We start from the raw sequence: 15,781 nt of genomic DNA on the forward strand, positions 1-15,781 counted from the left end.
AATGACAATTGACTTTGTTGCTGGGGCAGCCTGAAACTTTCCTGATGATAGAGCTTGATTCATTTAGGCAAATGTATGGACACACACACACACACACACACACACCTCAAAACAAAAAAAAATGTTTTTTTTCCCTGCAAAGATATGTATTTAAATTTTTTTTTTTTTTTTACACAAAACCACCTTACCACCTTTTGAGTACTCTCCATTGCACTTAATACATTTGTTAAATCTGTGATTCCATTCTTGGAAACATTTTTCAAACTCATCTGTTTGGATGGCTGACAGCACCTTCCTGTTTTTTTTCCTTACCTTCCTTATTTTTAATTCACCTCTTCTAAGTCATCAAATCGCTGTCCTCTCATGTCCCTCCTCATTCTCGGAAAGAAAAAGAAGTCACTCAGAGCAAGGTCAGGTTAGGAAGGTGAGTGGGGCAAAAGGGGCATGCGGTTTTTTGCACAAAACCCATGCACTGAGATGGCTGCGTGAGAGGGTATATTGCAGTGGTGGCAAAACCAGTCCCCTCCCTGTCTGCTAAAAATCAGACTTTTTTGTTCACACACCGCTACACAATCTTTTCAGAGCCTCTAAATAGAAAGCTTGATTAACAGTCTGACCTGGTGGAACAAACTCCAAATGCACTATGATTTTACATTTTTGTCCATTTGAGAAGTTGACAGACGTCATCAATTGACATTTCATTTTTTTTGAAATAAGGGAACCACTTGTAAACTTGAGTTTTCCCCATAGTTTTGTCCTTGTAATCTGCCTTCAACATCGCAAGAGTTTCTGCAGCATTTTTCTGGAGTAGGAAGCAATTTCATAGACGTACACTCTTCTCTTAAAAAATAAGGTTCACAAGACGGGAACATAACAGATCAGCAAAAGGAGCAAAGCCAAGCCACAAAACCCTTGAGATGCCTCAAAATTAGCCTTCAGGCTAGGAGGGGCAGTTTTCAGAACTCCCCCTTCTCCCAGGTCCAGTGGGGAGATAGTCATAAAGGCTAGGAGACAGATCTCGAATTATGTATGCTTATTTTTGTTAGTTTTTTTCTCTTTTTTATTCAAGTTTTTGCTTTGTCTCTGTTATTGTTGGCTTGCCTACTTATATACGATAGTCATGGGAAGCATGTCCGAGGAGAAAGCAACAGAACGCATGGTTCCTGAGGAACTTGTGGGGAGGAGGAGGTGGGCAAAGGAGTGGTGTGAAAAAAAAAGCCACAGGCAGGGCAACAAGTAGGGAATTAAAGGCAACAATGCAGAGGACATAGAGATCCTGGGGGAATTGGAGCAACAGCAATCTAGCTGAGAGGAATTACTAAGAGGCAGAAGAAGGGTGAGCATGATGGTGGGAAAGTAGGAAGGTGAACGAAACAGAGGAAAGATCTAGGAATCAAAGCTATGGATAGAGGTATAAACATAAGTGTGCCCTCATGTAAATATATTAATTCATAAAACTAGAGGTATTGGCATATGTACAAAGGTTTATAAGACAAAACATTGAGGAGGTAGATGCACCTTGGGCCTCTGCTCAAGGCCTCCCTCAGCACAAGAACATTTTGTTCTAACAACCTGGCATTCTGTGATGTAAATGGGCACATAAGCATATGTGGAGGATTAATTAGATGGTGTCCATCTATTAAAAGATGTAGCATCTTGGGCCTTAAAAGCTTGAAGTTAAACAAGGGGGCATCTTGCAGAGAAGCAACACTCCCACATGGGATAAGCACACCAACTTATGCAACCATGAGGTGTTGATGGAATCAGGCAACAGTCACCAGAAAGACCCCAAACAAACAAACAAACAAACAAACAAACAAACATACAAATAAAAAAAGCATACTGTTGAGAATGAGGGGGATCATAGCAGAGACCCCAAACCCATCTGTAGACAATGGGACATACTCTCACGTAAGGGTCACAAGGAAGGAATGAGTCTATCAGGGCACAGCACAGCACTGATGAAACACACACTATTTCTCTGGTTCTTTAGGCTTCCTCACCCCCTACTATCATGACCCCAGCTCTGAGTTTCAGTTTTGGCCAGACTGGAGCATGTGTACTGGTACAGATAAGAGGTCACAACACATAGAATCCAGGTCAGATAAACCACCGAGGAACAGAAATGGGAGTGGAGATAATAGGAGGGTCGGGGAAACGTAGGTAAAGGAGAAGAAGAGGGAACCGATCACAATGATCGATGCACAACCCTCTCCCTCCAGCAGTGGGATGAACAACAGAAACATGGGTGAAGGGAGATAGTGGTTGGTGTAAGAAATTAAAACATACTACCCCGTCTTCACCCCTAAAATGTTTGTATATAGTAGCTTTTTTCCCTGTGCCACTTTTGCTTTTTAAAAAAAAAAATTTTTTTTAATTCTTACCTCAGCGGACTCATGTTGTACTTGTCCTTTTGTGCCTGACTTACCTCGCTTAGCATGATTTCCTCCAGTTCTTCAAAGACTGTACAGATGTGCTTTATACAATTGATGTATGTATATATATGAACTGTGAAAAGAATTGTATGAGCCCCAATAAATTGTTAAATTAAAAAAAAAAGAAATTAAAACAATGATGTATAATTTATCAAGGGATCATGAGGGTGGGAGAGTGGGGATGGAGTGAAAAAAGAGTTTAGACCGAGACTCGAATAGAAAGTAAACATTTAGAAAATGATGACAACATATGTACAAATATGCTTGATACAATTGATGAATGTAATCTTATAAAAGCTGTAAAAGCCCCAATAAAATGATTTAAAAAAAGAAAAGAAAGGAGATTTGAATGAAACTGCTTTTATGAAAAACTCCCTGTGACCGGAGAGAAACTTCCCAGGCGATGCCTATGGGGGGAAAATTTGCCTTCAAAACTTTCTCAGAGAAGTAGTATCTTTTCTGTGAACAGATTAATATAGTTTCCTGTATTGAAAAGGGAATGAAGGTATGTAAATAACAGTATTCACTGAAAATAGTCAAATTGGAAAAAATCCTTCTATTCAATGTGGTTGCATGAAATATAAGAAATATTGTACATAGTGGTTGCAGGCTCAGCAAATTAGTAATTTATAAGCTACTAGCACATATTTCTAGAAGTACACACACCCTTCCTACTGTGTTGGTTCTGCCATAGCAGGCTGTAGTCTAGTGAGCAAGAAACCAACAAGAGGGAACTGGAAGATTGTAATTATACATGTGTGTTTGGGTTATATATGCACACACATCTATGTATCTATGTATCTATGTATCTATGTATCTATCTATCTATCTATGTATCTATCGATCATCAATCAATCTAACTGTCCCTCAGTTTCAAAATGCCTTTTTTTAGACTAGGATTTTCATGAACAGTAAAGTAATCTGTCTTGATGATCATTGTGGTGAAGATTCAAGAAAAATCATCCCCCACTACAGGAGCTGCATGCATTCTTCATTTTTCTAAGCAAGAAGTTCAACTTCTTAACCAGATTGAGAACAGTGAACAATCATTTATCCCTGGAACAGAGCAGCCTAAGCAACAATCCTGAGTTTAGAGTCGTAGACTTTGACCCAAAATGTGACCACTCTGTGTGACATACAAACAAACAACCTTCCAGAAAACTATTAGCCACGGGGGAACATGATAAATGAATTTCACAGACTATTACCAATTTAACTGTAGGAAACTGTTCCCAATATATTTACCATGAAACCCTGTAGACCTGTTACTCATGCTTGATGTGAATGTTTAGCAATTTTTTATGTCACCTCATCTGAAAGTATAGTTGAGAAATAGAATGAGCAAAGGGGCAAAGCTGGAGAGAGGAAACAAACAAACCAAGAAACAAACAAAGACACAAATTCCAATTTTCGCTTGATTTTCAATCTCAGCAGGCAGAGTGAGTTTCATCCTTTTTGTTCAAGAATCTAGGACCATCAGATCATTTCTGGTGTCTCGGAGGCTCCCTGAGATGGGGGAAGATGTTGGCTCCCTCTAGTGTACTTATTTTGGTGAGTGTTAATTGCTGAGTGGCTGAAGTACTTGGAGGAATTAAAACAACAACAACAAATTGTTATGTAGCTGTAAGGGAAACCAGTATCGTTTGAACTCTTCAGCATATTGAGCAATCAAACGCACAGGGGCTAGGCTCGCCTGGGTTATATCACAGCAGCCATGGCCACCAGCGATGTCCCTGCATACCTGGAAGCTTTCCTAGTTCAACTTGAAGAGAGTCCATAGCGACGTCACCAAGACCTTGGCTCTCGTGTGAACCCCTGCGCGAGAGCTCCACGCCTGTCTTACTTCCCTGCCCGGCTCCCTGAGGTTCTCGCAGCCACTTTCCCCATAAAGTGGATCGCCACGATGATCTAGCCTCAATTTATGCTTCATTTTAGCCGCAGTGGAGAATGTTCATGTCTCCTGTAACTTTCCTTGTTTTCCCTCAGGACTTTCTTATTTTTTTTCTTGGGGTTTCGTTCAATCTTTTGATAATTTGATCCCTCAGGGTTTGAAAAAGTAATCCGCGACTTTAGCTCTTGAGAGACTGCATGCGTCTTTCAGCGCCCCTCCCGTGCGTGATGTTGTGCCGCGAGGTGCACAAAGCCCCCAGTTGGAAGTTTTCCTGAAGGGTCAGTTTTAGAGGAGATCATTTTCTATCACTGGGAATATGTGTTTGCTGTCGAACAAGCCTGGTGCTGCCCAGTCAGTCCAGGCCCAGAGTGAGCCTATAGAACAGAGAATTGCTCCAGGGCTGTACACTTGACAGATGCAAATGGAAATGTTTTCTCCCTTGGAGCTGCTGCTAGATTTGAACTGCCAGTCTTGTGCTTAATGGCCAAGTGCTTTAACCACTGCCCAGCAGAACTCTTTCTATTATGGAATAGCCTCTCTTTATCATTGTGTGACCTCATCATTTTGAAAGCATTTGCTCTCCACTTAAGCCCTTTGTATCAGATCCTCTCCCCTCTCTCTTTGCTCCCCCACCCTCATGAGCCCTTGATAATTTATAGATTATTATTTTGTCATATCTTTCCCTGCCCGACGTCTCCCTTCACCCCCTTTTCTGTTGTCTGTGCCCCAGGGAGGAGGTCACATGTGGATCCTTGTAATTGGTTCCCACTTTCCAATTCCTGAGTATGTGTTTTATCTTCTCCCCCATGAAGCAACACTCCCACCTTCCACACCACCTTCTTCATTCCCACTCTTCACTTTCCTCCCTTCCCTCTGTAGATCTGCTCCTTAGAGAATAATGTCTCCATAAAGAGAATAGTTTCCCTGGATTCCCCAGAGAGACATCCTGATCTATCTGTAGCACTAGTTGAGGGCCTGGGGGAAATATGAACAAACATAGATCCGAGTCAATGCATGCACAGTGAGGGATGCCTCCCAAGGAACACACTGGGGACCATGGGTCCTGTTCAGGGGAGACTTGTCAACTCTTAATAACCACGCATTGGAAAATAAATTTCATTTTCTCCAGAGTAATAAAAACTCTTTGCACATTTAAGAAGCAAGTCCCTGATAACACAGATAATGTTCTCTGTCTATGACTCCAAAGTGACCAGCAAGAAAGCCACTGGCCAGCCCCTTCCCTTGCCCTCTTGCTTCTAGGGAAGAAAATGAGGGGCTGCACCTGAACACCCCTTGTTCTTTCCCCATAACTAGATCCCCAGGCTGCAGCACTGTGCAAATAGCCTTACCAGCATTTTCAAACTAGGCTTGATGGACTCCTGATTCTACTGACTCCGGTGCTCTATCTCCTACCACAGTTGTGGTCAAAGGTTCATGTGCATCACAAAGTTTGTGAGCCCAAATCATGGATTCCTCTGGCAGAGCGTCTGACTCTGCAGGTCAGGGTGGGGCCTGAAAACATACATTTCTAAGAAGCTGTGGAGTGATGTAGTGCATGGACTATATTCTGAGAAAACTTGCCGTTCCTCACCCTCACTCTAAACTTAGCCATGGACGCTCCTTGAGTTCTCACTGATTGAATTCACCTTTCTCTCAAGTACTCAGGTTCTTTGCGCACACACACACTGTACATATCGTGTACAAGCCGAGTTTTTCAGCACAAAAAATGTGCTGAAAAACTGGGGTTCGGCTTATACATGGGTCAGTGGTACCCTAGCAATGTGTAAATCTCGCTGGGGCCCCCCGAGGTAACGGGACGAGCGCCTGTAATCTCGCAAGTGATTGCCCCTTCTCCGCTATTCATTCAAAGCCCCGCTGACACTGGGCTGGAAGAAATTTGGAATCGACAACCAGGAGCAGCCTTAAAGAAAAATCCATCGTTACTTGTTTGGGATATGTCCTGAGCCTACCTACAGGATGACAAAAATTGGCAAAATCTAGTAAAGTTACTTTAGCCGTTATTCCAGGTGGGCTTACATCTGTACTGAAGTGTCTGGATGTATCTTTTAATAAGCCTTTTAAAGACCGTGTGTGAAGGATGTGGCATGAATGGATGTCATCTGGTCAAGCCAGACTAACAAAAGGAGGAAATCTCATGAAGCCTGACATAGAGTTAATAGCAAAGTGGGTTCGCGATGCATGGGAAGACACTCCAGAAGACATGGTGCGACGTGCCTTCCAGAAATGTAGTATTAGTAATGCTATAGATGGCAGTGAAGACTGCGCTTTGTTTGAAAATGACAGCAGTGATGGTGATGACAGCGGTCTCAGTGAGGACAGTGTCTATAACGACCTCACACCAGCTGAAGCTCTGTATTGGGATAAGGATGATGATGTGGAATCCAGTTTTGTAGGATTTTTAACTCTTTACATTTAACTAGGTTGTTGATTGAGCTCAGGGTATAGTACGCTTAAGGTATCATTGTTGATACCTTATTGTTTTTGTTGAACCTATTTTCCACTTACTGTTTTGGTTTACTAATGTTAAACGACTTGTTGTCCTTTTATTTAAAATATTTAAATACATTATCCCACGGATGTGTCAATTTTTAGTAATTCTATTTTCATTTGTTTTGATTATTGAAACTTAACAATAGCATCTGCATTTTCCACCCTAGGCTTATACTTGAGTCAATCAGTTTTTCTGGTTTCCCAGGTAATAATTAGGTACCTTGGCTTATACTAGTGTTGGCTTATATTCAAGTATGTACAGTATTATATATCTTTTTTCACTTCTTGGTCAAAATTAAATTTGTTTGAACAGCATTTCATTTTTTAAGTTTACTCTAGATACTTGAGAATTTATTTGCTAAGTACTGGCTTGTGTCTCTTGTGTACTTTTTCTTGATTTACGTGGAGAGGAAGCAGAACATATCTAAATTTTAGTCTTGTCCATAAAACAATTACTAAGGATCCCTACAAAATAATACACAATTAAATGACCAAATTATAGATAGATATGTTTCTAGGAAAGGAGAGTTCATGGAATATTAGGTATTGTCTTATGGAAAAGAAAGCGTTGCTCAAGATTTGCTTAATTCAGCAGTTGCCATTGGGTCAGCACTGGATCCCAGTCAAACACCAGCCAGCTTGGCGCCATCCTCACTGTTGTTGCTATGGCTGAGTCATTTGTTGTAGCCATTGTATCAATCCATCTCTTCAAGGACCTTCTTTATCAATGACCCTCCATGTTACCAAGCCGAAGGTCCTTTTCCAGGGACTGATCCCTCTGGATAACATGTCCAAAGCATGTGAGATGAAGTTTCACGAAAACCTCCCTTCTAAGGAGCATGCTGCCTCCTTAGCATCTTTTAAGACAGATTTGTTTGTACTCTGTCAGCCCATGTTACATTCAATATTCCTTGACAACATTATAATTTAAATGCCTCTATCCTCAGTCATAGTCAGGGGAACATGGTTAGAGGAAACATTAACCTGAAACACTCAATTGGGGATAAATGTGCTTAAGAGAAGTAAGAAGGTTGAGCATTATGAAGGTCAGGATCAAGTATTCTAGAAATCTGTCATCAATGTAAAAAATGGAAACTTAAATTCAGCTTTTTAAACATCCCTTTTAGTATTATATTTAGTTTTTAAGTTGTACCTAATAAATGTTATTAAACATACAAGAAAATGAAGGTCAGGATCATGTATCAGAGCAGTAGGACAAAAGAGTGGGTCTACAGTCTGTTGCCGGCAGCCTTGGTGACTAGTAGCTAATTGTTGGACAGAGGTCCAAATGCCAGCAGTATGAAACAAGCTGCCGCTCGATGAGAGAAAGGTGAAGCTTTCTACTCCCCTAAAGAGTTACTGTTTCAGAAACTCACAGGGGCATTTCTACCCTATAGGGTCTGCCATCAAGCTGAATCATAGGGGTCTAATCATAGATGATTTGGCTTGATGACCTTGAGGGTTTTTTGTATTTAAATTATTTTTAACATATTTTTATTTTAACAATTTATTGGGGCTCATACTATTCTTTTCACAGTTCATACATATACATACATCAATTGTATAAAGCACATCTGTACAGTCTTTGCCCTAATCATTTTTTTCTCTTTTCTTCTTTTACATTTTATTAGGGACTCATACAACTCTTACCACAATCCATACATATACATACATTAATTGTATGAAGCACATCCATACATTCCCTGCCCCAATCATTCTCAAGGCATTTGCTCTCCACTTAAGCCCCTTGCATCAGGTCCTCTTTTCCCCCCCCCCTTCCTCCCCATTCCCCCCTCCCTCATATGCCCTTGGTAATTTATACATCGTTATTTTGTCATATCTTGCCCTATCCGGAGTCTCCCTTCCCCCCTTCTCTGCTGTCCCTCTCCCAAGGAAGAGGTCACATGTGGATCCTTGTAATCAGTTCCCCCTTTCCAACCCACTCACCCTCCACTCTCCCAGCATCGTCCCTCACACCCTTGGTCCTGAAGGTATCATCCACCCTGGATTCCCTGTACCTCCAACCCTCATATGCACCGGTGTACAGCCTCTGTCCTATCCAGCCCTGCAAGGTAGAATTCGGATCATGGTAGTTGGGGGGAGGAAGCATCCAGGATCTGGGGGAAAGCTGTGTTCTTCATCGATACTACCTCACACCCTAATTAACCCATCTCCTCTCCTAAACCCCTCTATGAGGGGATCTCCATTGGTCGACACTTGGGCCTTGGGTCTCCACTCTGCACTTCCCCCTACATTTAATATGATATATATATATATACATATAAACACATACATATATACATATACACATATATACACATACATACACACACTTATATCTTTTTTTTTTTGCATGATGCCTTATACCTGGTCCCTTGGGCACCTCGTGATCGCACTGGCCGGTGTGCTTCTTCCATGTGGGCCCCTCCCCCGAAAAGAATTTGTTCCAAAGGACGACATTGACTCTGCAGCTCTGGGAGATGGACATATTTTAACATTTTATTGGTAGCTCTTACAGATATTATAACAATCCATAGTTCAATTAGATCAAGCATATTTGTACAGTTGCTGCCACAATCATTTTCAAAACATCTTCTTTCTTCTTGAACTCTTTGATATCAGCTCATCTTTATCCACACCCCACCTTATACCCAGGAACACTTGTTGTTATATTCTTCATTTTTATTATTTTGCCATCACTTACACAATCCAATGTATTAATTCACCTACCATCAGTTATTCGTTAGCCTTGAGTGGGGTCACTGAGTTTTGAGAGCATTCTATTGAATGGGTTTTGAATGGCATAAGTTTGTACATAATTTTTATTCGATAGAGATGTTTTTGGTGCGAAAGATATTTTCAAACATTGAGTGATATCCATTATAAGTATGTTTCCTTTTTGTAGGTCCCCTGATCCATTGTCATTAAAAATATTTGTTTTCTGAATTTACAAGATTCCTCCGTCTTTTGAAAGGCTTCAGGAATCCATGCAATTGATTTCTTTGATCAGTAAAAATTAAAACCAGCAAAGAAGCATCCCAGCCAAAGTATATTTATACAACACCATATAAGTACTTGATGAGACGTGCACATTTAAAACGTTTTATTGAGGAGCTCATCAATGAGCTGAACTTGAGCAGTTAGGGACAAGTGAAAGATAATGTGCTTTCTCTTCTCCAGTGTGAGCCAGAATATGATTTACTGAAGTCATTCTCTGTTGCTATCATGAATAGAATAGCCCAAAGTGACAAACACAGCTTCTTTTTCAAAGATGTTTCTGGAGCTCTGGTGGTGTAGTGGGTTACAAGTTTGGATGCTAACTGAGAAGGCAGTAGTTCAAATCCACAGTCACTCCATTGGAGAAAGATGGGGCTTTTTACTCCTGTAGAGATTTATGATCTAAGAAACCCAAAGGAGAAGTTCTATTCTGTCCTATAGGGTCACTATGAGACAGGATTGACTTGATAGCAGGTTGGTTTTGGAATTGTCAAGGATGTCTCAGGTTTGGCCAATTGTCAATCCCAGGATTTTCTTTAGAGCATTCTTCATGTCCTTGTTCCGTAGACTGTAAATAAGGGGGTTTAATAGTGGAGTTACTGTTGAATACATAAAAGTGATGATTTTCTGCATCCCTGCTGGGTTCTCGGATGTTGGACTCACATACACAACCATAAGTGTCCCATAGAACAGAGACACTACCATCAGGTGGGACCCACATGTGGAGAAAGCTTTAGTTCTACCAGCTCCTGAGGGAACACGCAGAACAGCTCGGAGTACCAGTGTGTAGGACCACAAAATGGAGAGGAAGGACCCAAAAATAACCATAGAGCTGAAGGTGTAGCAGATAAGCTCAGTAGATGGTGCAGGAACACAGACCAGTGCAAACAATGGACCTGGGTCACACACGATGTGGTCAATGATATTGGGTCCACAGAAGGGAAGTTGGGAGATCAGGACAATGGGAACTGGATAGCAGAGGAATCCACTCACCCAGCAAATGCAGACCAGGATCACACAGAACTTTCCAGTCATGATAGAGGGGTAGTGCAGTGGGCGGCAAATGGCCAAGTACCTATCATAGGCCATAACAGACAAGAAGAAACACTCAGTTGTACCCAGTGAGAAAAAGAAGTAGAATTGGAGGAAGCAGCCCGAGAAAGAGATGGTCTTGGTTTCAGAGAAGATGTTGACCAGCATGTTTGGTACACTGGAGGAAACATACCAGATCTCTAGGAAGGCAAAATTTCCCAGGAGGATGTACATGGGTGTGTGCAGCCTGCTGTCCCATTTCACTGCACAGACAATAGCTCCATTCCCTAGCAGGGTCAGGAGGTAGACCAGGAGGATCAGCGAGAACACGAGGTTTTGAGTCTCCCTTTGACAAGAGAAACCCAGGAGGACAAATTCAGTCACAACATGTATGGTTCTATTCCTGGGTGTCAAAGCTATTCCAGAAAGAGAAGAGAACAAAGAATGAATAACAATGAACATCTGTAGGTTATGCTAATAGGTGCTTGAAAATACATTAAGTATGTTCACATGCATTGTCTCATTCCATTTACTTCATGTCCCCTTGAACCTCCGGGAAGGTGTGCCTCCTTCATCTAATTTTTACAGACAAGGAAACTGAAGTTGAGGGAGATTTAAGGAGTTTATTTGAATGTGCAAAGCCAATACTTTCTAGATCTTCAGGCCTCATTTAGAAGCTGGTTGGGATATGCAACATCTAAACTGTTCCTATAACCCTAAGACTCAGTTTCAGCTTTAAGGGTAGAATCGGTGCCTCATGGATCTCCTCCATACAAGTATTAAAAGGCCTATATATTTTTCAACTATGACACAAAATTGAGTATGGCTCTGAAAGACAAATAGCTGTTAAGTTGCCTTCTCAGTCATGGTTTCATGTATTGAAGTCCAGTAAAAGCAGATGACAATGGAGCTTGGTGGTAACAAGCTTTGGCTATTTTGCTACTTCCAAGGAGCTACAGAATCCTTCCAAAAATCAAACTCATTGCCATCATGTTGATTCTGCCTTATAGTGACTCTATTGAACAGAGTAGAATTGCCCCAGTGGGTTTCTGGGACTGTAACTCTTTTTGGGAGTAGAAAGCCTCATCTTGCTCTTGCAGAGGGCCTGGTGGTTGCAAACTGCAGTTAGCAGCCCAACTTACAACCTCCTATGCCACCAGAGTACCTCAGAATTCTGTGGAAATGTTTTGCAAATCACCAAATGTGGTTCCGTCTAAATCTGGATCTGGATTTTAGTTCATTTCATGATCGAGGATCCCTGATTCTCTCAAAGCACTTTCTTAGGTTGCACACACCGTCTCTGTTATTACTTCTATAACATCAGATCCCAGAGCTCCTCTTTGCAGCTACCAAAAATGAATCAAGTTTCTCACCATGGAGGTGACTGAAGATACTGAAGGCAGCTCTTACGTGACCTATACATAATTTGTTTTGTCATCATTTTACCTGGATGTTTCCGCCAGAAATTATACTATTCTGTAATACCTCAGTCCTGGCTGGGTCCCTGAGACAGCTTGATGCTTTCCTGCTGAGTTAATTAATTTCTCTAGTATACACAATCATGTGTCTTCAAGTTTTGAAAGGAATGAAGTTCTTTCATCATCTTGGTATTGCCTACGTAAAGTATTTATGACATTTATTGGTATTTATTACCTAAAGAATATTTTATGTACTCAAGTTAAAATAAATATTTAATAAAGACCTCTGTAGGATGTACAGAGACCATAAAGATCTTTCTAATGATGACTGAACCAGGAGTTGAGACAAAACTATAAACCTCAATTTTGCTAACAACTCTCTTAGAACAATTAGCCCAGGTTGATCTCTATGTCCTAAACATTGCCAAGTAAAACTCAGAGTGTTTGGGTAAACCAACATCAATATTTTAAGTGCAGCATTATATTAACTTTAAAAATAGAATAAAGGATCAAATTATCTACTTAGATCACTCACCTAATTCCATCCTTATTCCATTAATGCCATCTGCAGAGAGTGGGAGGTCCACATTTTAAGTACTTGATCAAAACTGGAAGAAACTCAGATGAGACATTTTTTATTATTAATGTTGCTTTGGATATTTGTATTCATGTATATTTTTTTCAGAGGAGGAGAAAAACTGCCTTAAGCAAGTGTAAATTTTGTTGAAGAGATTTGGTTCATGGCATGATAATTATGAGGATCATACGCAACAACATTTCTAGGAGCATTACAATTAGAAAAATTCTTCCACAAGTGTAATGTAGACTACATACTGCCATAGTTTGTTGAAAATGATGTTTACTGGGCTCTAATACTAATATAAAAATGAAATACTGAATATAGGTGGCAGAATTTCCTCTATTTATTTATTCATTCATTCAGACATTTAACAACAACAAAAGTTATTTTAGCGTTATGCTCCTAGAAGTATGGTGAGTTCTTGGGTACAAGGGTGAACATGAAAACCAAAATTTCTCCCTTTTTTGGAATTGTGGCTTAGAATCATGATCAGTACTGCCACCACATCTGTCCAGTTGCGTGTTCATGTAATTGAGCTTCCCAGAGCAGTGTGCTTCGAAAGCATACCCAGATGTCATCTGTGCACCTGGAAACCAATATTTATTCTCGTTAGAAGTAATTTAGATAAGTGCATATGGTGAGAGTGGCGGGCTAACAGACTTATTTTTTTCATAACGTGAATGCGATGACATTATATTCACAAATTCTTACCGAAGGTCTTTCCTGAGTAGAGCACAGATGAGATACATTTCACGGCCAGAACTAGAGTGATGAAGATTCTCCCCGAGTAAACAGGGCAGGGATGAGGAAAACAGCACACTTTATTATCAGCCCAGGTTCCCCAAAGTTAGTCTCCTTTCCACAGATCTAGCTCCCATCCAAGTTTGCCTCAGTTCATGTCTTTGGAGGAATCTCCAAACGTCTTCTCCCCGAAGTTTAAATACTAGTTGGGCAGCTTTTTCTATATTCCAAATAGCGTGTAGAGAGATTAGATAGATGAAGGGACAATAAAAGCCGAGTGTGGGTGGATTATAATAGAAGGTAAAAATAGTTGGAAGTTCCCCTCCCCCATATTAAAATGGAGGCCTGTTCAAGTGGGCTAGGTTTTATGGGTCTCTATGCATCAGCACTGACTTGACAGCATTGTTTGAGTTTGTTGGTTTGGTTCAAAGTGAACCAGACTTATTTTGTACCAGATACTAGCCCTTGCTCCTTAATCTCACCCAGAGAGCTTACCATAGTTCTGGGGTTCTTTAGAGGACAAATTAAAACACACAGCTTACTTTATGCTCATTAGTAGCTATTCTACCCATTCTCAGACAGGAGATAGTGAATGGGCATTTATCATACAGCACAGTTGTGCGTCCTTCAATGGATGTATTGGAACTTTTGATGCAATAGGTAGAAAGAGGAGCCATAAATTAACTCACTCTATTACCGTCCAAGCAATTGTGGCCTCTAAGGCCAGAAATACTATCTGAACTCATGGTCTGTGCTCTGGAACCAGATCTTGTACATGTTGAGCGCTACCAGGCCACTTGACTTTATGTCTGAGATTTTGGTGTTCTGGTTTGTGCTGCAGAGAAATCTCAGTTGTCTATGGAGCACAGGGTGAGAGAAAATGGATGAGGCAGAGAAATGAACTTCACAAGTAATTTGAAAGCTTACTGCCTTTGATCATATTGCACCTAACTCCTAAGTCTGTCTATTAGTATCTTAAATGGAAAATGAAATTTACCCTTTCCACTTTTTTACTCACCTCAAGAGTTAGTATAAATGGACAGTTGTGGAGAAGAAAGAAAACAAGAAGTCTGGACAATCCATCCTGTACAAACTAGAAAGGGAGGCAGACAATTCCTGTTCAGATCGGTCACTTGCTGCCAAAGCATTCTTCTTCCTTTACACATGTATGTATTTATAGGTAACCTGGGAGGAAATCTAAAGGACAAGTGAATCTGCTGGGCTATTATTTCCTCAATTTGCAATCATCAACTTGATAAAAACAACACACCACTTTTAATTGTTCTTGATAAAGAGCAATCTATCCATAAAAGAAAGCACTATCAGATCCCCAAGATAGTTCAAACAGTTCAGACTAGAAGGTTAGGGGTTGAAGCCCACCAAGAGGTACTGAAGAAGACAGGCCTGGTGGTTTCTATCTGAAAAGAAAAAAACTGCTTCTTAAAAAGCAGTGGAGTTCAGCTCTCTGACATACATGGGGTCACCTTGAGTGAGGCCTGACCCTACAGCAAGTGCCCCGGTGAACAGCTGCTTATTACAATCGAGTGGAATATTTAATAGGCAAAACATTATATCAAAGATGTTTTATCATCATTTCCCTATGTGATCTGTGTAGTAGGCCCTCTCTGATAGATGTCTTGGGACCCCTACATGTGATCTCTCAGGAGTGTGCTAGGACAAGAACACTGAAAATGTGCACAAAGAAATAAGGAATGAAGAGCCAGCAGGTTCATAAAAGGGCCTGCATGCTCTTAGACTCTGACAGCAGTGATGCCCAGAAGCGGTGACTCCTTGATTCATGCACCTTCCTTACATACCTGTTGGTGTTTCTGACTCCAAGAGTAAGTAGCGCGAGAAACTCTAGCCACAAGCCTTTGCTTTTACCATGATCTAAAAAAGGACTCATCGATGGAGAACATTATCTGTGTTATCAGAGACTTGCTTCCTTAATGTGCAAAGAGTTTTTATTACTCTGAAGAAAATGAAATTTATTTTCCAATGCGTGGTTATCAAGAGTTGACAAGTCTCCCCTGAACAGGACCCATGGTCCCCAGTGTGTTCCTTGGGAGGCATCCCTCGCTGTGCATGCATCGAATGAGATCTATGTTTGTTCATATTCCCCCAGGCGCTCAACTAGTGCTACACAGAGATCAGGATGTCTCTCTGGGGAAGCCAG

The 15,781-nt window shown here is 40.9% G+C and overlaps 1 protein-coding gene across 1 annotated transcript; it reads right to left on the reverse strand.

Moving 5' to 3' along the window:
* Nucleotides 1–10,335: 10,335 nt before the first annotated feature.
* On the reverse strand, nt 10,336–11,328 carry LOC142425639 (olfactory receptor 11H6-like). The gene has a single exon (XM_075530953.1). The coding sequence runs from the start codon at nt 11,326–11,328 to the stop codon at nt 10,336–10,338; it is 993 nt and encodes a 330-aa protein (XP_075387068.1).
* Nucleotides 11,329–15,781: the final 4,453 nt, after the last annotated feature.

Source organism: Tenrec ecaudatus, chromosome 14, assembly GCF_050624435.1.
Source record: "Tenrec ecaudatus isolate mTenEca1 chromosome 14, mTenEca1.hap1, whole genome shotgun sequence".
In the NCBI taxonomy this organism is placed as follows: domain Eukaryota; kingdom Metazoa; phylum Chordata; class Mammalia; order Afrosoricida; family Tenrecidae; genus Tenrec; species Tenrec ecaudatus.